Raw genomic sequence first — 27,171 nt, 5'->3', positions numbered from 1 at the left:
TCATGTGGCTTGCCCTGACCAATAAAATGTGGAAGGAGGTGAGATGTCTTTAATAGCCAGTTCACGGTTTACCGTGTTCTCTTCCCCTGTCATGGTAGGCAGTGACGTCCCATATGAGGTTTTATTCTGAGTTCTTCTTTTTTTTTTAATCTTTATTTTTGAGAGAGGGAGAGAGAAAGACAGAGTGCGAGTGGGGAAGGAGCAGAGAGAGAGAGGGAGACACAGAATCCGAAGCAGGCTCCAGGCTCGGAGCTGTCAGCACAGAGCCCGACGTGGGGCTCGAACTCATGGACCACGAGATCATGACCCGAGCCGAATTCAGACGCTCGACCGACTGTGCCGCCCAGGCACCTCTATTTTGAGTTCTTGAGTGAGAGCCAAGTAGAGGTAAGCTACCAGGACTTCCATGGGCAAGTTGAGTGAGTGCAAATAAATCCTTGGTGTTTTGAAGCACTAAGATGCCGGGATAGTTTGTTACATCAGCAAAACTTAGCCATTACGGCTGATGCTTGCCCCTATCGTGAGTTTCTTTTTCTTCGTTGATATTGTAACCATCGACAGCATTTTTGAGAATCTGCTGTGTTCCAGGCTGTGTGTCAGGTGCTTCATCTGTGTTGTCTCATGACATCTTTTCAGTAGCCCTTATACAAAGTCCGTTCCGTCACTTTTGCACTTGTGGGGACACTGAGGCTTGGAGCTGAAATCGTTTGTTCACGGTCATGGTGTGTGACCCCAAAGCCTGTACCCCCTCCGACTGCGCCCTCCCTGACTCACGTGGCTGCATTGCCCAGCGACCAGTTGTGTGTCCAGCTCTGCACTAGGCCTGAGGATCCAAGCATGAGTCAGAAATAGTCCCTGTCCCCAAGAAGATTGGGATTTTGCAGAGAAAGGGAGAAATTGAAGCAAGTTAAGTACAATGGAACGTTAATAAAAGTGATGCAACCTAGTGGGTAGCTGGTCTCTTTTACCGTAAGGTTTTGGACAAGTTCTCGCTCTCCTGCCCTCCCACCCAACCCATCTGACTTCTGTTTTGTCATTCCTCACATGGGAGAGGTTTCAACATGTTATAAGTTATAAAATGTAGAAGGTGCCTACCTCCAAGTAGCGTTAATATGGGATGCACGCAACGTTTGAAGTTCCTGGAACCAACGGCATCCAGTACACGGGGGTCCTGTTTGATTTTATTGATTCAGTGGCAGCTTGAGCACAGAGGAAGGAGCCTTCCATTTGAGGGACAAGGAGAAGACTTTGATGGAGGAGGTGACGCATGGCTCGAGTTCCTAATCAGAAGTAATTTTCCTGTCAGCGGAGATAGGAAAGGGAGGCACATTCCAGGCTAAGGGAGATAGCATGAACAAAATCATGGAAGATTGAGGGAGGCGTAAGAAGCTTATTCTTAGAAAAACATGGAGGACAGTGGGGGACATGGTGGGAGATGATGTTTTGGCAGGTGTCCCGGGCAGACTGAGTTGATTGAATTCTGCACAAACCGGAAGGCATCGCTGGACGGGTTAAACCTGTGCCGTGGCTTGCTGGCTGGCCGGCTTGCTTCCTTCTTTTTAGTGTAGGTTCTGGAAGTGTGGAAGCAATGCCAAGGGTGGAGTCGGGGGTGGGGGGGGGGTCCAAGGTGAAGGACAGGAAGCCGGTTAGTAGACTGCCGTAGAGCGACATGATGACGGCTCAAATTAAGGTAGAGGGGACGGGGTGGCGAGAATAGATGTCAACGATGCTAAGGAATTCAAATTGATAAAGATGTATTTGTTTCTAAAATTTCACACGTGAGGGAAAGAAGGAGCCCAGGAGAGCTACCAAGTTTTGGATTTGGTGAATGTGAGCGAGAAGTTTGTAATAAAGGTTAGGAATGCAGAAGAGGTTCGTTTTCTGATAGCTTTTTATTACTGTTGACATTCCTTTCTCGTGTCGTAATTATTCACTTAGAAAACTCATTGATGTGAACAATGTTCAGCATAAAGGGAGAAATTCCCCTCCCCGTACGTGACCCTGTTAACTTTCTCCCAGTGTCTTAAACTGCGTGTGCGTGTAATGATGGTCTTGAACAGGAAGAGTACAGGTTGCAACGTTCTTTTAACATTTTTTTTAAATGTTTATTTACTTTTGAGGGCGGGGAGGGGCAGAGAGAAAGAGGGAGACACAGAATCGGAAGCAGGCTCCAGGCTCCGAGCCGTCAGCACAGAGCCCCACGTGGGGCTTGAACTCAGGAACTGTTGAGATCGTGACCTGAGCCGAAGTCGGACGCTTCACCGACTGAGCCCCCCGGGCGCCCCTACAGTGGTACAACTTGTTAATGAAGTCCCAGAGGCCAGGAGGGGGATAGTGCAGGGTCACTTCCTTTAGGTGGCCGCTGGCTCTCTCGAGTGTTCAGTTGAGAAAGGGTGTAATGTGGGTTGCAGAGGTGGGTGGGGCGGCAATGTGGGCTGGCGGCGGGGGGACTGCTTTGCTGTCCGTGTTTGCTACCATGGCCTGAGACCTCAGCTAGAGTTACTTTCTTGATTGACGTTCCTGTCCCTGGCGAGGCCTATGGAGACGGCCGGGGCCGGGTGAGCGGTGAACAGAGAAAAGGACAGCACGGAAAGCACAGACCGGTCTCAGCCACCTGTTTTGCTCAGCATACCCTGATCGTGGTGTCCGCTTTTAAAAAAAGTATTGATTATAGGGGCCCCTGGGGTGGCTCAGTCGGTTAAGCATCTGACTTCGGCTCGGGTTATGGTCTCACGGTTCACGAGTTCAAGCCCCACGTCGGGCTCTGTGCTGACAGCTCGGAGCCTGGAGCCTGCTTCAGATTCTGCCTCCCTCTCTCTCTTCCCCTGCCCTGCTCACACTCTGTCTCTCTCTCTCTCTCTCTCTCTCTCAAATAACGTTAAAAAAAATTTTAAAGTATGGTCATAAAAGCGATTTTCTCCTTCATTTTCTGACATCTGCCATATAACAATGGTTACTGCAACCAGCATAAAGTTGGGTTCAATACTGCAGTAGTCGTGAGGCTCTTCACTATGGAACTCTTTATACTGAGAGACTTTGAGAGGAAACCGGATAATCATAAAATATCAATAATAAATGAGGCAGACATGGCAGACCTTACTGGTTATTTAATGCATGGAGAGCAAATAAAAAGATCAGAGAACAGCCTGCCTGACTAGTCAAGGTGAAGTGTTTTGAAGGACTAAGAAGTTGTCTGTTGGCAAGTTCTTAGTGTAAACATGTCCGCGAGTGGGGCGTTGAGAGACAAGGACATCTCGAAAGCAGTGACTCTTGTGAAGTGAGTTTGGGGGCTGGGGCAACTGCGTCTTAGAGTCTAGGGGTCTACGGTTTTTGTGCACTGGCTTCCTCCTTTCTCCTTCCTAGGGCAGTTGGAAGCATCGCGTATTAGAATTATATTTATGTCACTAAGTGACGTAAAACGCAGCATTACATAGCAAGCCCTCAGTGAATGTTGGCAAGTTATGGGTCGTACAGAACTGTTTGCAAAACAACATATTGATGTTACTGCATTTGAGTAGCTAGGGGGAAAATACCAAAGTCGTATTTACGTACATCTTTGGACACGAGATTTGGCTCATGTTGCTTTCTGCCTTAGGTGTGTTTAAAGAATTAGTTCCTTATTTGGGACACAAGCGTGGAGGGAATAGCCTGGGAGCCGTATTGGAAATAGTTCCGTGTGGTTATACTTCATAACGATCCTGTCCCGGTGAGTAGAGGCAGCGTGGCCGGCCCTGTGGATACGTCTGTGGGCAGATACTCTTCTGTGTCCTTGATGAAGTGGTCTCGAGAGCTTTCTAGAGCATGCGTTGCATGAGTGGCAGGTTTGACGAGGAAATACACGGACGTAGATCTGCCGGTGCGAAGCTCCGCGGGACCCAGGGAGAAGGACGCAGCGAGGAAGTCAACGCGCGGGGAGTGTGGTCCCGCAGCGGAAGAGGGAGGAGGAAGGCAGCTGTGATCTCGTCACAGTGAGCCCGGCCGGGAAGAGTTGGGATGTTGTCAATTGCGGGACGCGTTAGGACATCCACACACGCACACGAACACACGCGTTTTGGCTTTTTAAATAGAAACAAGGACCCTCAGTGGACAACTCACTTTGTCTTTGGATTCACTTTTACCCTGATCTTGAAACCTCACTTTACAGAGAGCTCATTCACTGCCACCGTCGTAGACAGTCGTGCTCTAGAACTGTGCACTGGCCTCTCTCTCTGTGTCTCTCTCTCTCTCTGCGGAGTGGTTAGCATGCTGGAAAATCTGCAGGCTCTCTTGGCCGTGGGTCCCCCCGCAGTGCCAAAAACCCAGTGAGTGTCCCCCGGAATCCCCGGAGGGGTGAAGGTGGGTGAGTGTAAGGGGCCAGGTGCCCGTGTGGGTGGGAAGCGTAGACCGAGCCAGACGAAGGCCTCTGACCGGGCAGGGGGGGCGTGTGACGTGCAGTCCGGCGAAGATTCCAGGCTCGCACTGTGATGTCAGCGGCGCCGAAGGGAACGAGGTCGGACTCTGCCTCGGCAGTTGGAATCTGTTGGAGGGCGGTTGGTGGATCCTTGGCCTGTGAGAGTTGGGCAGCAGAAGTCCCCACCGGTGCCCGCTGTGACTCCTCGTGGGAAGGAGGTGATCTGGGGGCCCGTGCAAGTCTCTGCCCCCGGGGCTGCCCGCATGCCCGATGCGGCCCGGAGGGGTCAGGCTGCCCAGGAGGCCAGGGAGGCCTGCTTAGAGGCTCCGAGCTGGTGGCCCGAGAAGCGCTCCTGCCTGTGCCCGCGTGCCCTGGCGGTTAGCGGCCAACCGTGGTATGGCCACATTATATGGTGAGGAGGGGGCTTGTCCAAAGGAGGCGGCAGCGAACGCTTATTAGGCGCTTACGGTGTACCCGGTGCTCTGCTAAGCCTGTTGAAAGGCCCTGGGCCTCTCGAAGTAGCTGTTTTATGACACGGCAGTGACACAGAGGCGCCCCTAAGGTCTTCCTAGTCAGCGTGGGGTTCGTGACGGAGGCAGGGGCTTTAAGGCTTCCTCCGACTGTTGCTCATTCCAAGATGCACAAGAAGGGCCCATGGGGACACAGCCAGAACCGGCTGGGATGCTGTCGGTCCGACGCGCGGGAAGGGCGCCCTGCATTCGTGCCGCAGGGACACGTCCAACCCGCTTGCAGGCGAGGGGGGTACACTGGGCACAGAGTGCACGCGCAGGTCCCGTCGCCTTCTGAAGGTCAGGGCGGCCGTGCCGGGTGCCCGGTTTCCCCCCGAGCGGTTTTGGGCAGAGCGCGTGGTGGAGACCCTGGAGGTCACCGTAGGGAGGGGTTGAGCGTGTTCTTTCAAGTTCATCCCCGATCGTGCTGTAATGCAGCAATTCTGAAATTAACCAGTGCGGAGGAGAGATCAGAAGGTGCTGGGCTGTCTGGGTCAGAGTTCGGGCTGCTGTGGAGGTACTTTCTGGAAGGGCTTGCGGCTCACCTCTCTGAAGGGTTGGGAGGCGCGTCTGGGTGAGGTGGCAGGTGAGAGGAAGGCATTCCAGAGAGACGACTGGAGATCTCTTCCAGAGACGACAGAGGGTGAACGGGTGCAAGGGCAGTCACGACATATTTGCCTTTGAGCTCCACAGCCCGGTGGCTCCTGGCTGGTAGTGAACCAAGTTTCTAACCGCTCATCTGGGATTAGTAATGTCTATCCAAAAAAATCGAGAGATGATGGAACCTTTTTCTTTGAAAAAGGATTTGTGATGGTACCCCCTGTATAAGCTTAGTGGAAAATAGAAGAACCCGAGGAACAATTTATTGAGCAACTATCACATTCTAGGCAGTATATTAAAAGTTTTACATCCGTTATCCTTATTATCCTTTACGATAATCCTTATGAGATTGCTCTTATTATCATGACCATTTTACACATCTGAACCTTAGGATGAGCCCATGGCCCAACGTCACACGTTGGTACCTTCTTTACCGATCGGGGGAAGAACTTCCTTTCTCGTGATGGGGAACCACTTCTGAACCAATATTTTAAGTTTGGCAACTTTTAAGTACAGTTTTGCTGAAGAGTATTTTGTCAGTTGCTTTTCCTGTTTGAAGAGATAACTTTGACAGTAAGTTACCAGTGCGTTTGCCCGTAACTCTTAAAAGTTATATTTTTAAGATCTCTTTGGTATAGCTAGTCATATGGAGCGATCTCTTTCCAAAATGTGGAAATAAGAACAGAAATTCAATTATGAATAATAAAGTTTGCTTCTAAACTTTCGCAGAACGAAATTTTAACCATTCTCAGATGCAATTAAAGAGTTGCCAAAATAGATATTGTATTTTAATTACCCAGTGGATTGACAGGTTTCGTTTTTCTTCCCCCCTCAACAAAAAATAAGTGGGGTAAAAGTCTTTTTAAAGTGTTTTTTTGTTTTGTTTTTGGTGTTTATTCTGAGAGAACGAGAAAGGGACAAGAGAGAGTGCGCAGGGGAGGGGCAGAGAGAGAGGGAGAGAGAGCATCCCCAGCAGGCTCTGTACTGCAGAGCCTGACACGGAGCTCGAACTCAGAAACTGTGAGATCACGGCCTGAGCCGAAATCAAGAGTCGGACGCTGAACCGACTGAACCACCCCCAGGGGCCCCCAGTTGGGCTCTGTGCTGACAGCTCAGGGCCCGGAGCCTGCTTCGGATTCTGTCTCCCCCTCTCTCTGCCGTTCCCCTGCTCGTGCTCTGGCTCTCTTTGTCTCTCAAAAATTGAATAACCGTTAAAAAAAATTAAGTAAATCGCGCATCAGGTTGGAGGTGAGTGCTCGGGAGAAAAATGCAACAGTGAAGGGGGAGATGGAGTGTACTTATACTTTTGATACAAGCAGGGAAGGCTGTACCAAGAAGGTAACATCTGAGCCAAGATTTCAAGCAGGTGAGCCACGCAGATTGCTCGTGACAAGGTTTTCCGAGGGAACCTGGAGCAAGTGTAAAAACCTGATTTGAGAGCATGGCTGGAATATTGGGAGGCGAAGCAGAGAGGCCAGAGTGAGAGAGTAAGGGAGAAAAGAAAGATTGTGTAGGGTATTCAGAGCCCCATTAAACGTTTTGTCTGTTCTTTGAATAACATAGGAAGCCGTGAAAGGGTTTATAAGGAGACAGATGACCTGTTCTGACTTACTGAAACCATTCCGGCTTCTGCGTTGAGAAGCAGACACAGGGAGACAAGTTAGGAGGCCAGTGAGCAGTCCAGGCAAAGGATCGTGGTGGCCTGGGCCACAGTAGGCAGGAGACTGGATGAGCCGTGGTGGGGTCGTGAATATATTTTAAAGGTGCAGCCAACAGGTACGGCCTGGTGCATGGGGTGTGGAGGTGGGGAGAAAGTCATGAAGGATAGCGTCAAAGTTTTGGCCAAGTTGCTTTGCAAAATGTACGAGAATGGACGATCAGGTTGAGGTTGCCAGGCTCCTGTAGTCAAAAGCATCTGGGTTTTAGACCAGACGGACCTGGTGCGAACTTCAGCTCGGCCAATGATGAGACAGTGGATTCTGAGAGAGTTATCCGACTTCTCTGAAGTTCCGTTTCTTCATGCGTCGATTGGAGATAATCCCTGCTTCGCGATCTGGGTCTTGCTTTGCCAGCCTTCCCTCCTGCCGTCCCTTTAGATGCCGCTTCTCGTTCAAACTATGCAGGAGAGTATATGGTTCTCTGGCTTAGCACACGTTTTCACTGTATCACATAATGTCAGTTCTATTTTTAGTGATGCTAAATTTGCCCTTAGGTTCAGTTGGTGTCAGCCAGATGTCTCTACTGTAAAGGTATCTTTTCTCCTTGGTAATGAGTGATCTGGGGAATGGTACTTGCAGGCGGTGGGACTGTTAGTTCTCAACACCCAGTTATTCAAGTGGTTTTCCCATCCGTTGATGAATTTTGCTTGAACTGTTACTTCGAGGTTTACAGAAGGATGTGTTTTGACAAATTCCAGTATTCCCTCCTCATTTAAATTTTGAATTCTCTTATACACAAGAGCTACCCCCTTCCTTGTTTTACTTTGGGTATTAACATGGACTCGTGAGTTTCTTGTACATCTCAATGTACAATAATACATTACCACATGTATCCATTGTCCTTTTGTATTTAATGTATTACAGCCCACAGCTGTATATATGATTTCTGATCCTCAAACTGCCCCAGATTTGGCCTGTACCAATCCTTGCAGAACATTTTCTTAGTCCGTTTCCCATACTGCCTGTTAGCCTCAGGTGTTTCTTGGCCTTCTAGCACAGATTTTTCCACATTTACTTTATGTTTTCCTATTTCATACCAGGGATCAGCCATTTCTCCAAGGAGCCTCGGTCCTGTTAACGGAGAAGGGTATTTAGTCACCAAGACTTGAGCACTAGATGTGCTCACTGCAATTTGGGTGTTATTCCATTAAGGGGTTTTCAGTATTTAAAGCCAAAATATATATATATTTACCTACTAAGTTTATTGTTTATTAAATACTGCTACCTCTAATTCAAATCCAATACTATAGAGTTCTTCCTTACCAGGAATGAAAAAAAATTTATGTCAAGTAATCCATGCAGAAAGCAATTAATAGAAAGCTCATGTTCTACAGGCCAGTTTCATTCAGCAAGAATCTCATCTCCTGGTACAAGTATTAATATTGATGACTTAGCACACTTAGAATAATTTGTTTTGTGGGCTGCGATAGAACAAGAAACCTGAGGAAAGTTTTCAGCGCGTCTGGAATTTTGACTCGATACTCTTCGCATCCTTATCTTAATCAGAATCACCTACATGACTCATAAGGTTAGTGTCCTTACAAGATGAATGGTTTAGGAGTGCATTTGCCTTTTTAAAATTTCTTAAGTTACAATCAAAATCTCTTTATTAAAACATAAATATTTACTGTAAGACTTTAAAGGAATTGAAATGTGACTTATGTAATGTCCTAATACTACCTGTAGATTTTGTTGATGTAATAGTCGATATGTGAATTGCTTGATATTTTAAAAATTGTTTTATTGTAGTATCCCATATTCATGCTGCTTTTGCTCATTTTAGAATATTGAATCATATAGGGGCACCTGGGGGCTCAGTCGGTTAAGCGTCTGTCTTCGGCTCAGGTCGTGATCTTGCGATTTGTGAGTTCGAGCCCCGCGTCCGGCTCTGTGCTGACGGCTCAGAGCCTGGATCCTGTTTCAGACTCTGTGTCTCCCCTTCTCTCTGTCCCTCCCATGCTCATGCACTCTCTCTGTTTCTCAATAATAAATAAATGTTGAAAATTTTTTTTAATTAAAAAAAAAAGAAAATTGAATCATATCATCAACTTCCCTAATGAGGGCATTTTGAACTGTATCGTTCATATATATATGTGGATTTCAATTAAAACCGATTGTACTATAACGAATGTTTTTTTTAAATGTAATAGCATTTCTATTTGTATTTTAAAATAGATATTTGAGATCTTTGTTACAAACACACAGTGTAGTCTTTTAAACAAAAAACACTGCTGAATGACTGGGTCGGCTTTGTGGATTAAGTTCCTTCTGGCAAACGCATAAAACCCGTTGAAGGCAATCTCAGGTAGGTTATATTTTTAATTTACGTCAGGCTACTCTATATTCAGCGGCTACATTAGCATTTTTAAGGGTCTTCTGAGGAGCTGTGTGAGCTCTTCGCTTGTGTGTCCCAAGTGTGAGGTGAACGTGACATTGCCTTTTGGCCAAGATTACAGAGCAGGGCAGGACCGGATGAGTAATGCTTGTGGTCGTTCACATCTCTGGCAGCCCGTCCCATACAGCTGTGGTTCTTGTTACTGGAAACCCTGGGCTTTGAAGGAGAGACCACAGCCAGTACTGACTGACAGGTTTACTGGAGTAGAGCAAAGCAAGACAAAACAATAAACAAATAATTTCTCCATTGACCCAGGACTACCGCACCAGCTTTATTCCAAGTACAAAACTTCAACCTTATTCCAAGTTCTGACTTGAAAAACTGACAGAGGCGTGCTGAAAATACTTGTCAGGGAAAACGCTTGAGATGCTTTCAGCTATTTTGGGGGCTTGGGAAGAAAAGCCCCCTTGGTGCTGGCTGTGAAGATTTATAGGCAAGAAGGTTGCAGCGTGATTCCCTTTGGACCGTGCTCATTTATAACGAATCCTGATACGATGCCACGGGAAAGTATCTGGGCGAAACAACCCTGTCCCATTGTCAAATTCGTTTTGATTCAAGCACTTTGTTAACCGAGGGGAAATAGCTGGAAAAATCTATGATTTCCTCGTGGTTGTTGTGATTGAGTTGCACGTCCACGCTTTCTTAAAACGGTGCTTTTTCAAATGCAACTTATTTTTAGTGTCTCTCCCAATGTAGCTTAAATGCAGGCGTTTTACTTCATATTTATCTTGGAATATATTTGAAAGCACTGACTTTGATGGCGGGGGACCCGGTATATTCATTTTTCTCACTCCTCCGTAGTTTAATGCCACCAGGATTTTGCCCTAGTATTAAGCCAAGGCTGGGGAGGGGTGGGGATGGGAGAGGTATTTTCTCCTGGTGTCTGTTATAACCAGAATAACTTAATTTGGAATGCAGTAGACATGTACTTAGAAAGAAAACCCATCCAGTTTTTAAAGCAATATTTGTTCAACTTTATAAATTCCCTTAAGGACAGAAGATAACATTTCTGGTTGGTAATAGGAAAAGTATAAAGGCTAATACTGGTTAAAATAGAATAGGGTCATCTGGTTTCATAGGATTGGCAACAGAAACAAAATGTCAAGGGAGCATTGTACTTGGAGGGGTGGAACTCAGCTCTGGTCGCTGGATCTCTGAGACCCACAGGGTTCTGATAGCTGGGCAGCAGTGTTTTCTGGGTGTTTCTGTGTGGAGACCTTTTGTAAGGTGCTTATCTTCATTTAACCTCTGTAGTTTGCAGCCTGAATTCTAAAAAGGCAGAAATAGTCATTTCTTTTTCCTGGAAGGCATGTGAAAAGTATGTCTTGTTTTGGTTTGCTTTTGAACAGGGCTTTCCCAGAGGACTTATGCCTTAGTTCTTCTATCATATGAATCAGGGAAGGAGGAAAAGAAATCATTCATACTTTAAATTTGGGGAAACCACCAACTTACTTACGGATGGATTTAAAGTCGGTTTATCCAAGGTCATACGTGATCATCTGACAAACTGGGACCAGAAAGGCTTTTTGGAGGAAGGCTTTTAAGGCTGCATTCAATGTAGCATTCTATTAAGCTGTATGTTTTAAGACTGACTAAATCTTGTTGTTATTTCTAAGAAATAACAAGCATTTTGGTAGATTTGTTAATCCCGTTTGCAAAAACTTTTAAGATGTGTAGGTTTGCATACGTTTCAGTGTTTTGTAACTCTGCTCTCGGGTGCTCTATGAAAATAAGAGAAAAAATCCCCCCCCCCCCCCCGCCCGCCTGATAAACAGTCTTTTCCCTTGTGAGGTACGAGCCTGGAGTTTTCCTCCACATTTGGCCCTCAGTCACGATGGGTGGGCCTAGAACTTGCTAACTGCTAGGTTTCTTACAGTTTTTACTTGATGAGACATGCAGTGGTTAGTTTTTCTATCAGTCCTGCTAGTGTTAATAAAATGATACAGTGCAGTAAATTGAGAAATGTCTTCATCTTCCTCGGGAATAAATGCTAAATGTTTATAGCAAAACTAACTTATCCCCATCGAAGAACCGAGAGCCGAAAGGAAATTCCTCGTTTGGTTTTCCTTAAAGTGTCGCTAAAGATGAGCAATTTAACTATTAAATTTAAATTTGAGAGCCCAGTGTTTGGTGTGCAGCTTTCTCCTTAAATTGTTCTGATTGGTTTCTCCCCATATATACTTTAACACAATTTGTGCTTTCTTGTCTTTTTCTTTCCGCTTTCCTGGGAAGAGAATTATTTGAGCAGCTGTAGCACTGTGTGGGATACCTTGAAGGTGTGAACATTTAGGGGCCCGCTTGGAGAATCCAGGCTAAGCTCTTCCTCTCAAAATCTTTAATTTCATGTTTTGCCATATAAAGTAGCATCCCCAGGTTCCAGGGAGGAGGCATGGCCGTCTTTTGAAAGGTTATTTTTTGGCCAACCACAATATTTGGCTTTTAACCTGTGAACGGTTGAGAGGCAGTAAGGTTGACAGGTAGGAGGAGAGTAGGAATTCGAGACTATGCAATCTGAAGGCACACTCATTGGAAACATGGCTCAGTTACGTATTTGCTGGGTAAACGTTAGCAAGTTAGTCTCTTAGTCCTCTTTTCCTCTTCTGTAAGACGTAGACCTACTGATCTGTCATAGGGTTATTTTGAAGATTAAATAATTTAATAAATGGAAAGTGATTAGAATACTGCCTGGTACAACCTGGTACATAGTAGGCACTCGACAAATGTTGACTGTTATTATCGTAAGCAGTTGGCTCAGAAAAGCTTTGCATGAATCAAGCAGCTTGTGAAGGCTGGTGTTTTGGTGGTGGATACAGTTGATGTGCTTCGCTTGTATTCATGCAAGTTCATTATTTGCTACCTGAAGGAACATTGGCAAGATACACAGGAAATCATAATTTGTGCGCGTGTGTTGGTGGCGGGGGGTGGGGGTGGGGTCTGGTGAGAATCAGGCTTCTCTGTGTATACTGTCTTTATATTGCTTTAATTTTTGAATGTATAACAATTTGAAAAGGCCAACAAAATAAAGGAAGTTCAAGAAATGAAAGCTCAGAACGAATCATCTATACTTGATTGTATAGCTAATAAAAATCCCCAAAGAGTAGAATTTGGCGGTTTTTGGGCATCTGTTCCCATGATTCATGAATCTATGTTGTTTCCTTTGGTGTATGTATGATTTTTGTTCTTTCGAATTGGGTCCCATTTTTATATTCAGTATGTTTTCTCAAAACCTTTTTAAATTTCATATTTTATTGTGCTTTTAAAATAGGTAGATTTATTAAGACTTGGTGAGTAGGTCATTTGATAAGAACAAATTCATCTTGGAAAAATGTACTTCATTTGAAATATGGATCTCTAACTTGTTATTAAATTGAGATACAGATTTGTGAAGTATAATGATTTAAAACATAGGCTCCTACTTATGAAGCTCTCATCACATAGCTTTTATTTTCCCATTGGTTTTGTGTTTTTAACCTTGCATTAACTTTAACACTTTCGCTACAGTTCGCTTACTTTTTATTGTATTGCTTTGTACTTCTAGAAATGAAAGACTGAACATGAGTGGGGGAGGGGCAGAGAAAGAGGGAGACACAGAATCTGAAGCAGGCTCCAGGCTCCGAGCTGGCAGCACAGAGCCCGATGCCGGGCTGGAACTCACGAACTGTGAGATCATGACCTGAGCCGAAGTCAGACGCTTAACCCGCTGAGCCACCCAGGCGCCCCAAGGACCCTGTTTTTATTATCTCTAGATTTCTAGTACTTAGCATTTTGTTGATGCTCAAAAATAGTTGTTGAATGGACTAATCAATGCATCGTCGGGTGAAGAGATAAAAGCCAAATCACTAAAATTACCTTTTGTGATTTTTCTAGGCTTGTGTGGCAAGTTCATGAAATGGCCAGAACAAAATTCCTTGTCCTTGGACTTCTACTCAATGCTTCTCTCAAAACTACTGATTGATTCCTTTTTTCTTCTTTAAATATGAGATCAGCTTAGGGCTATTCAAATCCTTTGTGCCAAACAGAATAAATTAATCCCCACCCCCAGTAGGATTTAGCACTTTTGCTCATCAGAATCAAAGGAAATTTCTCAAAGCTTGAATGCCTTAGCAGCACATTACGAGAAATTCACTGTTTTGTTAATTCTGTTTATCATACCTTTTCAGTGACATGCATATTCCCCTCTTACTCAGTTTGGGCTGCTGTTACAAATATGTAGGCTGGGTGGCCTAAACCACAGACATTTATGCTCCTCCTCTCTGGAGGCACAGGCTGATTCTGGAGGTGCAGGAGGATTTGGCTCGTACTGAGAGCTCTCCTACTGAGAGTTTGCAGACGGCCACCTTCCTCCATTATCCTCATGGCAGAGAGAGTGAGAGAAAGTCTCTCCTGCCTCTTCTGGAGCACTAATCCCATCTGGAGGCCTCCACCATCATGAGCTCATTACCTCCCAAAGGTTTCACCTTGAAACACTGAAGATTAGGGCTTCAACATACGGATTTTCAGGGAACACACACATTCAGTCCATAGCGCTGTCCCTCTGTCCAAGTGTGCTGATAACTCAAATTAGTATTAAATGGTCCAAACTGTTCTTCTCAATTATAAGGCTTCAACAGACAACTCAATGTTTCTATTTTTATGGGCGTTAAGAGATATGGCAAGTTAGAACTGAACAGTTGACAGGCCTTTTTACTTGGGTTTTCTTCCCTCACTGTCATTATAATGGATCTACGAAGGAAATTAAGGTCTATTTTCATCTGTTTTTCTTACTATACTAAAAACTGTAGAATTTAACCTGTCCAGATTTGAAGTTCTCGTGTTCTTTCTCATTGGTTAGTGGTGCCATACACATAGCTACTGGAGGTGGAAAAGCGGGGTTCATCCCCACGGGCCTACCACCTTTGGTCAACTGGTAAGTCTGTTCTCCCTTTTCCTTTAGGCCTCTTGCACGGTTGTTCCAACGCTGTGTTCTTAGTGGTCTGACTGTGAACACCTTAACGACAGGGGCGGCACTGACGTCTTACATTATCTTGCACAGCCGGATGGTTGACTTTCAGACAGAGCTTTAAGGCAGGCATGGAGAGAAATCAGGTGGAGACAGTGACTTTGTATTATGCACGTGAGAACAGAAGTAGAGAAAGTTCGGTGGACGAGGAGGGCATGCATATTTGTTAGGAGAGGGTTGAGGTGGGAATGGGCGGCAGTACCTAGAGTCAGAGCGGAGGGGAGGGTGTGTTTGGCTCCAGGTCGTGGAGGTGCTTCCATATCGGAGTTTTTTCACTTGGTTTTGAAACAGTGAGGAACTAAATGCTGCATTTTAAAATACAAATGTGAAACAGATTATTGCCCTTTCGCTTAAAACCTTAAAACGCACGTTGCTCCCACCCTGCAAAACTGTCAGTGTGCCACCGGCTTGTGGTGTTCGCAGAAGAGGATCTTGAGGTCACCGGCACGCCTGGATTCTTGCGGGGAGGAAAAGGCCTTGGGGAGGGGCAAGGGGTCCAGTTTACCCACGCGGGTAACAAGACACCCGCGGCCACTGAACGAACAGGGATGCGGCCTCCCTGGGCCTGCGGCTCCGCGCACCGCGGGAACCCAGCAGGGTACTCAGCCGTGTTGCCCCTGCGCCTCGCAGCCCACCGAGTGGCATCCTCGTGTGTTCTTTTTCAGCCGGGGGTGAGGGGAGAGGCCGGGGGGGGGGGGGTGCTGGCAGGGGCAAGGGGCTGTGCAATGTTGCTTGTTTAAACAGTCTTCCAGGTGTTCTTGTTTCTTCAGCCCGTCCTCCAGTTGCGGGTCCCGGATTCCAGGCCGCGTGCCCACCTCAGTCGAAGGAAAACTCCGGGTCCCCGAGACGCCGGCGGCCGGGCTGTACTTCCGGCCTGCACGTGACGTCACCGGAAGTGCCCGCCTCCGCCCGCCCTGCCGTCGGGTGTGGCGGCTGGTGGGGCGTGGAAGCCCCGGATGGACCCCGGGCGGGGTCTGGGTGGACCTCCCGGTGCAGGGCGGCCGGGAGGTGGGCCCCAGAGTACGCGGTGAAGGGTCCGCGTGTGGGTGCTGGCGTGTTAGGGGCCCCGCGGCCTGCGGAGGCGTGGGGTCGTCCGGACGCGGACGGCCGCAGCCTCAGGACCTGCCCAGCCTGCTCGCAGCTTCCCGGTGTCCCTGGCCGTGGACCCGCGTGCAGTGTGGGGTGGCGGGCCGGCCGCCCCGAGGGCCTGTGCTCCCGGTGTCCGTCCTGCCGGCCTGCGCGTCCCCAGGGGGTGGGTTCCCCCACCCAGGGTAGCGTGCAGAGATGCTGCCCCGGAGACCTGAAAGCAGAAACACTAGTTAACTGGTGGGGGCGGGGGAGGCGGTAGGGCTGGTTCACAGGACTGTGTCCGTAATCGGGTACCTTTAGGTTGCAACCCATCCAGATCGCTTGAAGAGTACGAAAGGTGATGCGCTCAAACCAGGAACCCCGAGGCAGGGCAGCTCCAGGCCTGATGAATTCGTGGCTCCTTGACATTCCTAGGATCCACTTCTTGGCTGCACCCACCCTGCCAGTTGGCTTTGTTCTGATGGCGGCGAGATAGATGCTCTCACTGTAGCCTGGTTAGCGTGTTGGAGGGAGAGTGGCTAACCGGCCGACTCGCAGGGGACCAGGTTGCTCTCACGATCGATTTGTCCAATCAGGATTTGTTCTGGAGTGGCCACAGTGACCTTCCCTGGTGTGAGGAGAGGAAAGGGCTGTCTGGTGATGTCCTGGTCAGGGGGCAGTCACGGTGAGAATTGAACAGGCTACTAGGGTGCAGAGGTGTCCTGGAGGTAGGAAGACCAGGATTCAGCGGCTTATGCGTGCCTGAGGACTGAGGGAGGGAGTAGATTGCAGGATGGCTGGGATAGTTGGCTTAGGTGACTGGCGGGGGGGGGGGCGGTTCACTTAGAGATGGGGTGCAGAAGAAGGGCAAGTAAAGATGCAGGAAGGTAAGGTATCAATTATCTGATCGTTATTTGATTTTTGTTGTTGTTGTTTAGAAGCTAAAAGTATAGATGTAGAAGTCACCCACAGAGACGTTACAGTTGAAGACATGGGGGTAGAGAAGACTTGGAAGGAAAAGAATATAGAATGAGGATAGGAGAGACGAAATCCCAACATTTAACAGGTGAGCAGAGGCTCTAAGTCAGCAAAAGACACTTGGAAGGGCTACTTCGGTAGGTCGCAAACTAGTACTTTGTAGCCCTAAGTGTTACTCTGCCAGTGTCTTAAAATTACCGATCGACTGAAACTTGTTTCGTGCGTACGTTGATGTCTTTTGGACATCAACCCTCAGTGACTCCTCAAGGCATCGTTGGCAGGTTTTTATTGTTTTCTAGAGCTTGCAGCGTTTAGTATCGGATGGGTTGTAACAGATTTTGAGAGTCTCTGTGAAGTTCTGGTTGGCTGTTTTTCACTTTACGCTTCTCAGGATGGGTAGTCTGTGCGATGATTTACCTGCTTTAGGCACATTGATTGTTGGATAACAGACCTTCTCTGGTGTGTTACGTAGGAGAAATTATCAAGAAAGCACGGGATTGGTTCCTAACATCTGATATGGCTGAGTCTGAGCAGGTGAAGACTGAGGCCGTCAGGAGGCCGAGATGATCGGATTGAAGTGCTCAGGGAAGTTTGGCTCGAATCTCCGAAAGCCGTTCCAGGGCAGTGATGGGGTCTGATGTCACAGTGTGGTGTTGGAGGCACGAATCTGACTGAGGGCAGGACGGCGAGCGCGGGATGGTGGAAGAAGGAAAAAGAGAATACATGATGAGTTTCCCGGCTTGAGGGAAGTTTGATTGTTGTCGCGTCGGGATTGGTGGGCAAGCGTATTAGAAATCTGTGAGAAGGGGATGAAGAGAGTTTGAGGACCTGAGATGTGGAAAGGGGTAATCGAGTGAACAAAACAAAGAAGGGATCTCCGGGGTCCCGGGGGAGGGGGGTGTGGGGGAGGGGGAGAGCTGGCTGGGGTAAGGGAGAAGGTAGGATGTGGGTAACGGTTCAGAGAGATGCTGAGGAGGAAAAGGGAAGGATCCTCCCAGAAATCAAAGCAGTCACATTACGTGTCAGGGAGACAACGATGTGTGTGGGTGCGGAAGAGTGAGGGAAGCCTTGGTTCTGCTCCCTGGGGACCAGGACACGGAGTCATCCCGGGAGAAATTGAGGGTTTGGCACAGCTGTGCGGTCTCCTCTGAACAATTGAGGCCAGAGAAAGGACTTGGATGTTTGGGTTTACGTTGTGCCGGGATAGGCAAGGGATTCCGTGGTGGTAGCTGAGGCATCGTTGCGACAATTCTTCACGCTCAGTAGGGCGGCGGAGACGGCCGAGAAGGCCGGGGACACGGATGGAAGGGTGCGGGTGAGGGCACAGAGCCGACTCCGTAAGAATGAGAGGAGGACTGAGGTGTGAGGACAGGAAAAGGGGTGTTGGTCCGCTCGGCTGCTGTGACAAGGTGCCCTAGACTGGGGGGCTGACACAACGGCCGCCTATTCTCACAGTTCTGGCTGGAAGGCCAGGGTCAAGGTCCAGGCTGTTCCAGTTCCTGATGAGAGTTCTCTTCCTGGCTTGCACACGGCCCTCTTCTTGCCACGCGCTCGCGTGGCTTGTCTTCGCAGAAGGGCGCGAATCCCGCCCCGAGGGCCCCGCTCGGTGACCTCATCCCCTCCCCAGGAGCCCCATCTCCAGGGGTCCTCCCATTGAGGGTTAGGGCTTCTACGTAGAATTTTGTGGCAACGTCTTTCAGCCCTTAACAGAAGGTGTGGGCAGTGAGGGGATTTTTTTTGTCCCGGAAGGAGAGAACCAGGTTTCTACTTGGCCACGGTTTATGACATCATGACTTCCAACCCACAGAGGGGAGTCTCTGGGTGCAAGTTGATTATTTTCATTTCAAGTTAACACAGAAGCTGTAAGGAATAATAAGCAGTAGGTTTGTAATTTCTTAAGTCTGTTTTATTGGCTGTGTCAGCAGGGTCCCATGTCGTTCGTGAAGTGTAATTGGAGATAGCTATAAATCATGGAATAAACACCTTGTGGTTTTTTAATAGAGGACTATTTGACGTACAAGCTGAATTGAAACTAGCCCGTAGAAGTCTTTTGTTTTGGATCTTCAAAACGCGAGTTTATTACGTCGACGAGCTTAATTTTTGGTTAGCAAGTGTGATATTTCTTCAAATATTAAAAACTTAAGGTAATTTTAAGTCAGGTGTTTTTAAAAATTAATTGTGGGTAGTTTCTATAAGGCAGTTTCCCTCTTCAGGAAATTCCCGCTCCTGGTTGGAGGGCTGTGCCTGAGCCCCACCAGGTCACTGGGTGTGCCTCCGCCTGCCTTTCAGACCCCGTGTTTCCAGATGCACACGTTGGCGGGCACTTGAAAGCAGTTTTAATCCGATTCTCAGCCCCCAAACACCTGTTTCAGTGGAGCTAACGTAAGCGTTACATGCACGTTTTCTAACAGATCGCTGTGTCTCTAACTCTCCTAAATGGAGTTTAATGGAATGACTCTTCTGGAACTAGAACTCTGACGCACATCTGCGTCAGTAGAGAGAGTTGTCATGTATAGCTAGAGCACCTTTTTAAAAAATGAAACACTTGCTTTAAAGGTTGAATTTGAGGGCAGAAACTTTTATTGTAATTAACGTAATATGTTAGGCTGTTTGTTTCATTCCTCAGTGGCTCAAACCTGCTTAGCTCACAACTTTAGCCTACACCCTACCCGACAATTACACACCTCCCTGCCTCTTGGGTTCACACAGGAATGGCTGAAGGTGCCAGACGCTGTAAACTGATAAGAGAAGAAGCACACGGGCCTTTGCCATGAGCCAGGGGTCTCTCCTGGGCCGGCTGACGCACACAGTCCTGCTCTGATGTCAGACAGCTGATAAGCAGCGCCCTTGGCTCCTTTCCCACACTTTGTGCAGAGTGGGAAACGGCTCTTTGTCTGCAAAAGCAGCTCTACTGAAGTCTTTCTCTTTCAACTATATTGCTGTTCTTGACTGTAGGCCAGATTCCTGTCTGCTTAAACAGTTTAGTATTCTTTCTGAATTGTTTGGCAGAAATGGATGTTTGTTAGCAAAAATATGTTTAATTCATCGTGCATGGTATTCTGTGGTATGTTTGTTACCCCTTACGAGGCTTCACATTTGGTATTTTTTTTTGTGAAAAAAGAACGCTGGCAGATATGATGAACGGGTTAGTTCAGTAGGTGGCCGGTACAAAAACTTATATACACTGTCCTCAATATCTGTACCTTCGCCTCTGTCTTTTGGAACCTATGGGGAAGGGGAGAGACTGACCACGGACTGAGATCGTTCAGCAACACAACATCTGGCAGGCCATGTGTCGCAACATATTTACTGGCATTTACGCTGAAATGAGGAGGAATATGAGATTCATGAGATTTAGCTGTTCAAGACTGGTGATAATCTACTGGTACATATGCCAAACATATTCTCTCTACTCATTAAAAAAAAAAAAAATCCAGACGGAGCATGTTCTAGAGCCAAACTGTCATTATAGTGATAAAGTCTGAACGGTATGTCATCCAGTAAAATGCTTAACTGTATCAATGGCTCATTATGAAATCCTAAAGAGGAAAGATAACATTCAAACCTGGAATTTTGTGCCTCTCGTTAAAAAAGGGAGCCCAGTTTGGGGCGCCTGGGTGGTTAAGTGTCTGACTCTTGATTTCAGCTTAGGTCATGATCTTACAGTTCATGGGTTTGAGCCCCACATCGGGCTCTGCGCTGACAGTATGGAGCCTGCTTGGGATTGATTCTCTCTCTCTCTCTCTCTCTCTCTCTCTCTCTCTCTCTCTCTCTCTCCCCCTAGGTTGCCCTCTCACTCTCAAAAACTAAATGTATAAACTTAATAAAAAAAATTTAAAAAGGGAGCCCAAGGGGCCCATATCAAAATGAAAGTCTATAAACCTGAATAACCTAGCTCACTATGTACCAAAAATTATTAGTTGGTCATCCTGAGATCAGCTCAGATTAGTGCAATTCAAGTTCTGCATTATTGCCTAATCTTACATTTCTAAATACACCCTCGTTGAATAAAGTTAGCAATGAGAATTACAGATCACAGTAATCAGCATGTACAACCAATTAGAAGCAGGAATTATCTGTTTAACATCTATACTTCTATCACCAAGGAAGTCGAGAAAATGTCTTGGGAATTTAGAAATGCCACTGAATTTCTCCAGGTCCGTCCTTAAGCTATGATATTCTACTGAGGCCAGTTTTATAGCAACACAGTAATTTATTTTTTGACTTCTATAAACTGATATTTTATATTCGTGTGTTAGCGACGGCCAGCATTTGCTGAGCACTGTTTTGAGCAGTTGTAATCTCTTCTCGTTTAATCCTTACAGCAGTCCTGTGAGCTGTAGATACTATCGTCAGCCCCATTTTACAGGCGAGGAAGTTGAGGCATCGAAGGATGAACTTGCTCCGTGGGTCCGGAAGTGGCCGAGCTCAGAGAAAACCCTGGCAAGCTATCTTGCACAGGCGGAATTTTATTCCGTGAGTTAGCTGGTGTCAGCGACCAGAAAAATCGTGTCCCCTTTCTTCGGCCATTAACTTATTGTCAGAAAAGTGATTCAGAGTTGAGGCAGGGAATTGGGAGTCTCAGAGCTAATAGGTGACGTTCACGAACCTTTCCAGAAATCAGATGTGCCGTGTGCGGGAGGCTTACACGGGTGGTGTGCAGAATCGGAATCCTGGCACTCCTTCGCCACCAGGGAGAATTTGGCTCCCGGATGGTGAAGAACTGGTGGCTGTTGCGTTGGGGGGTGGGGGAGGGGGGCACGATATTGACAGGGAGGTAGCAGGTTGAGGGGCGTGTACGTGAGCCGAGGAGGAAAAGCCGTAGCGGGAGCAGGTGGCCGGAAACTTCTGCTGTGTTTGCTGCCCCGTGGAGGATGACCGTGGCTGTGAGACGGAGCGGGCCATTCGGCTCGTCACCGAACGCGTGTGAGAACTTGCTCGAAGAGTCAAATCGGTTTGTCTAAGAGGTGAAGTGAGATGCTTCTCGGATATCGCCGTGTTCGAAAATGGCTACAGTCACAAATCAGAGAACTGTCTTTCCAAGGACAAAGTGTGAAAAGAACTTACGTTCTGTCAGCACTCTGACCTTACTTTCCCCTCGGTGATGACTTTATCCATGGTGGTGATATTGATCCTGTGCTTAAGCACAGGAATGGATGTGTTTAGTGTCTCCGTGCCGACGCCTAAGCGGCGTGTAATTTCTTGTTCCAGTCTATTGGCAGGACTTGATCCCTTCGTTTCCCAGCAGAATCTCATGGCTGTGCTGTTCCGTGTGCTGTTCCGTGTTTCCACATTTATCAGCAAAGGGCTAGTAGAATCGACAAAGAAAATAGCCTGTTGGCAGGGGCTTGGTTCTCACAGACTCAGTTGGTTAGCTTGACTGCTGACGGATAGCGTGGGTCTTGATGTGGACAGCTTCCTGCCCCAGTGGATCCAGTGTAAAACGGGCGTGTCTTAGATGGGATTACGAGAATACAATGATTTTAATAATAATCATTATTAATAATGAAATTACTGGAAGTAATGGGAGCACTTACTCATTCAGTTCTAAAATATTCGCCAGGTGCCTACTATGTGAAGACAGAGTCAGTCCTCATTATTTACGGATTCTGTATTTGCGGATGTTGAATAAGATTTTAGTTTCTGCCTTTGAAGATCAGGCTACTTGCGGACAGAGACTTCAGTCAGTGTTTGGAAAATTGATGTACTGAACATCCTACATAGCTTAGGTCTTCCAACAAAAACTTTGAAGACTCTTTTAGGTTGAGGAAGAAGTTTATAAACTGTTATTAAACAGAATCAAGTGATTCTGGTTTTAAAACGAAGGAATCCTTGAAGGTTGATTTTGGTTCTGAATACATTCTTCTCTTAGCTAAAGCATTCTAGCTTCTTGATATTAAAATAGGAAGATAACGGAATTGTAATTTCATGTTTGTATCTTTGAAAGCGTATGGTAATACGCATCATGTGCGTTGCATCGATCGTTACCAGGGGCTCTCCCATTTGTCTCGGTGGTTTCTCTCGTGGGGGCAACTGCATTTAAGCAGGAGGGAGAGTGTGGTCAGACAGTTGCGTGTTTTAGATGTCAGATCAGATTAATAGTGTCTTTTTCCATGTTCGTTTTTTGGGGGCACAATATTTATGCAGTTATTTAGAAGATTCATTCTGCCTTTTAAAAAAATTGTTAGATTTTCAGAGACTTTGTTAGTTTGCAGGGGTTGCCAGAGGACACGGTCACCTTGGATTATACCCTTTTACGTGGCCTCCTATGACTTTCCAGTGTTTTCGGCATATAGAGCACAGTCCTGTCAGTGTTATTTCCCGAGCCAAAATGCCTGTGACTGGACTCTCCTGGTAACGCTTCTCTCCACCCTATTTAACTTTAATATTTTCAGGAAATGTGGGTCAAAAATATCTTCAGATCAATAGTGTCTTCAAAGACCAATTAACATCAGCAAATAAGGATCAGATCACCAGTCGGCTAGGTCGGCTTCAGCTTTCTTTGAAGAAAACCACTTTGATCCGTGTGGTAAGTTTGCGACGAGGCCAGCAGTGTTCTTTCTTCCTTATGGCACCAGTCACAGCAGGAGAAAGGGCTGATTAGTAAGAAACTGCAAATTAGCTCCTCCTTTATGCAGGTGGACTCTTCTTGATAAAGCCTTTCTTGGGCGTAAGCTGTTTGCAGAGCAAGCGAATCTTTAACAGAGGTTTGCAGATTTGGTTTGGTATTGAAGGTAAACCTAGACGGTGAATTCTTTCCTAAGTCAAAGGAACCTTTTGTAAAGCATATGATAACTCATCCTTTTAGTAAATTCGGATTTTTATATTTTTACACCATAGATTTTCTTTAATTTTCTTTTTTCTTTTTTAAAACTTACATCCAAATTAGTTAGCATACAGTGAATCAATGATTCCAGGAGTAGATTCCTTAGTGCCCCTTACCCATTTAGCCCATCCCCCCTCCCACACCCCCTCCAGCAACCCTCAGTTTGTTCTCCATGTTTAAGAGTGTCTTATGTTTTTCCCCCTCCCTGTTTTTATATTATTTTTGTTTCCCTTCCCTTATGTTCATCTGTTTTGTACCTTAAAGTCCTCATATGAGTGAAGTCAAATGATATTTGTCTTTCTCTGACTAATTTCGCTGAGCATAATACCCTCTGGTTCCATCCATGTAGTTGCAAATGGCAAGATTTCATTCTTTTTAATTGCCAGGGAATACTCCATTGTATATATGTACCACATCTTCTTTATCCATTCATCCATCGATGGACATTTGGGCTCTTTCCATACTTTGGCTATTGTCAATAGTGCTGCTGTAACCATGGGGGTGCACGTGTCCCTTCGAAACAGCACACCTGTATCCCTTGGATAAATGCCCAGTAGTGCAATTGCTGGGTCGTAGGGTAGTTCTATTTTTAGTTTTTTGAGGAACCTCCATACTGTTCTCCAGAGTGGCTGCACCAGCTTGCATTGCCACCAACAGTGCAAAAGAGATCCTCTCTCTCCGCATCCTTGCCAACATCTGTTGTTGCCTGAGTTGTTAATGTTAGCCATTCTGCCAGGTATCAGGTGGTATCTCATTGTGGTTTTGATTTGTATTTCCCTGATGATGAGTGATATTGAGCATCTTTTCATGTGTCGGTTGGCCACCGGGATGTCTTCCTTGGAGAAGTGTCTATTCATGTCTTTTGCCCATTTCTTCACTGGACTGTTTGTTTTTTGGGTGTTGAGTTTGAGAAGTTCTTTGTAGATTTTGGATACTAACCCTTTATCTGATATGTCATTTGCAAATATCTTCTCCCATTCTGTTGGTTGCCTTTTAGATTTGCTGATTGATTCCTTCGCTGTGCAGAAGCTTTTAATTTTGATGAGGTCCCAGTAGTTCATTTTTGCTTTTGTTTCCCTTGCCTCGGGAGACGTGTTGAGTAGGAAGTTGCTGCGGCCGAGATCAAAGAGGTTTTTGCCTGCTTTCTCCTCGAGGATTTTGATGGCTTCCTGTCTTACACTGAAGTCTTTCATCTACTTTGAGTTTATTTTTGGGTATGGTGTAAGAAAGTGGTTCCGGTTCATTCTTCTGCATGTCACTGTCCAGTTTTCCCAGCACCACTTGCTGAAGAGACTTTATTCCATTGGCTATTCTTTTCTGCTTTGTCAAACGTTAGTTTCCCATATGTTTGTGGGTCCATTTCAGGGTTCTCTATTCTGTTCCATTGGTCTGAGTGTCTGTTCTTGTGCCAGTACCACACTGTCTTGTGATTACAGCCTTGTAGTATAGCTTGAAGTCTGGGATTGTGAGGCCTCCTGCTTTGGTTTTCTCTTTCAAGATCGCTTTGGCTATTTGGGGTCTTTTCTGGTTCCATACACCATAGATTTTCTTAAGGCTGCACATAACAGATGGGTGCTGGGCTTTCTAAATAACACTCACTGTGAGATACGACCCTAGACATCACTTGACCGAAAGCATAAATCTGGAAAAGAAGGTGGTGCAGGGGCCAAGGTGATACTGGCACAGTGCTGATGGTTTCCTTTGTTTGTTTTTTTTTTTTGTTTGTTTGTTTTTTGTTTTTTAATTTAATGATCGTAGAATCCCATCAGGGAGGTGTTACTTTATCAGAGAAGCTAGAACTGAGACCCAGGGAGATGGAATCGTTTTTCCAAAGTCACACAGTTACCAAACATTGAGGCACCTTTTTGGGTCCAGGTCTGCCTGATTCTCCAAATCCTTACTTTTTCCCTAATCAGTCATCATAGTGTTTTGTTTTTATCCTTCCTGGGAAGAAAAGCCAGGACTTACAAACTGGAGGACAGAGTCAAGCTCCTGTTCAGACCAGAGGCTCTAGGGGCTAAAGGCAAGCAGGGGGTTGAATGGTCCCCGCCCCCCCCCCCCCAATCCCTACCACCACGTCCTAAACCCAGAACCTGTGGCTGTTACCTTGTTGGGAAAGAGGGTCTTAGCAGATGCAATCAAGTTAAGCATCTTGTGATGAGTTCATCCTGGATTACTTGGATGGACATGAAATCCAACAAGTGCCTTTATAAGAGAGAGGGAGATATCACAGCCGAAAGAGGAAGTGGCAGTGTGATGGGAAGGGGGGTGTCAGGAGAGGCAGAGATTAAAGGGATGAGGCTACAGGGTCAGGAGATGCCGGCAGCCGGAAATGGTCTTCCAGACGGCCCCCAGGGGTACGGCCCGGGCAGGCTCTGCCTGGGCTTCCGAGTTCTGGCCTCCAGAGCTGCGAGGGAATGAAGTTCTGTTGTTCGAGGTCTCCCGTTAGTGGCGATTTGTTATGGCCCCTGCAGGAAGCTAATACAAAGACTAATTGCTTATTCTGAAGCACCGCTGAGATGGGTCTGAAAACCTGGTTGGAGTCTGCTCTCTGCCGATGACAAGCCTTCTGTTCTCGGGCAAGTCACTCACTTTTGTCTCAGGCTTTGCATCAGAAAAGGGGTAAGAATAATAGCCCTACCCACCTCCAGGCTTTCAGTATCATCGCAAGAGATTACGTACTGATACGAAGAATATTAAAGAAGTATTATATTGATACACCTTACTTTATATAAATCAGGAGTGTTATTTGTTGTATACACGATAGTCACTTAACAAGAGTAAAGTCACAATCGGTATTTAAGTAGTTTGGCGAAGTGGGACCATGTCCTTTGAATACTAACCAGTCAGATAACACTCTCGCAAGGAAAGGAAAAAATAGTGAGGTCACTGCTTCACGTGGAAGCCAAGACCTAGGATGGCAGCTGAGTGGACCGTCACTTAGACTCACTGTGCATTTTAATAGTCTAAGTTAACGGAAAGAGATCTTGAATAAAGAGGTAAAAAAGGGTCCTTAGAGCGGTGCTGTCCCGTGGAAATACAACGTGAACCACGTACTAAGTTAAAACTTTCTAGCGGCTAGTTTAAAAAAGTAAACCGCGAAAGTTAATTTCAATAATATACTGAATTTAATATTTCCAAAATGTTGGAGTTTTAGCATGTAGTTAGTACAAACATTATGTGATGAAATATTTTATATTTTTTTCATTTTTACTGTTGTCTTTGAACGTTTTTTTTTTTTGTTTTTTTTTTGTTTTTGTTTTTTTTAATTTATTTTTGGGACAGAGAGAGACAGAGCATGAACGGGGGAGGGGCAGAGAGAGAGGGAGACACAGAATCGGAAACAGGCTCCAGGCTCCGAGCCATCAGCCCAGAGCCTGACGCGGGGCTCGAACTCACGGACCGCGAGATCGTGACCTGGCTGAAGTCGGACGCTTAACCGACTGCGCCACCCAGGCGCCCCTGTACTGTTGTCTTTGAAAGCCAGTGTGTATTTTATACTGACAGCGGATCTCACTTTGGAGTAGCAACTTTCCACGTGCTCCGTAAGCACATGTCGCTAATAGCTACTCTGTTCCTATAAACTTTGTGAGAGAATAGTGTGTTTTTAGTTATTTCTGCAGAAAATGTCAGGGTGTCTGGGGGCATAGGCATTTGGTGAATATTTGACTGATCTAATAAGCACCGA

General features: G+C 46.4%; 1 protein-coding gene across 8 annotated transcripts in view; it reads left to right on the top strand.

Moving 5' to 3' along the window:
• The window catches only part of PDE10A (phosphodiesterase 10A), a 613,983-nt gene that overhangs the window by 357,604 nt on the left and 229,208 nt on the right, over positions 1-27,171 (top strand). Inside the window, exon 1 of one of the 8 annotated variants that reach the window (XM_058735865.1) lies at positions 4,449-4,608. The exons of 6 other annotated variants lie outside the window; for them this stretch is intronic. In XM_058735865.1, coding sequence (XP_058591848.1) covers positions 4,464-4,608 — 145 coding nt within the window. In that variant the 5' untranslated portion in view covers positions 4,449-4,463. Of the gene's footprint in view, positions 1-4,448; positions 4,609-4,630; positions 4,803-27,171 lie in introns of those variants that run through there. One more of the 8 variants, XM_058735868.1, reaches the window with a different exon arrangement.

The sequence above is a fragment of the Neofelis nebulosa genome, chromosome 6 (assembly GCF_028018385.1).
Source record: "Neofelis nebulosa isolate mNeoNeb1 chromosome 6, mNeoNeb1.pri, whole genome shotgun sequence".
In the NCBI taxonomy this organism is placed as follows: domain Eukaryota; kingdom Metazoa; phylum Chordata; class Mammalia; order Carnivora; family Felidae; genus Neofelis; species Neofelis nebulosa.
Note: the sequence above shows the minus strand (reverse complement) of the source record. Positions and strands in the feature narration are given on the sequence as shown.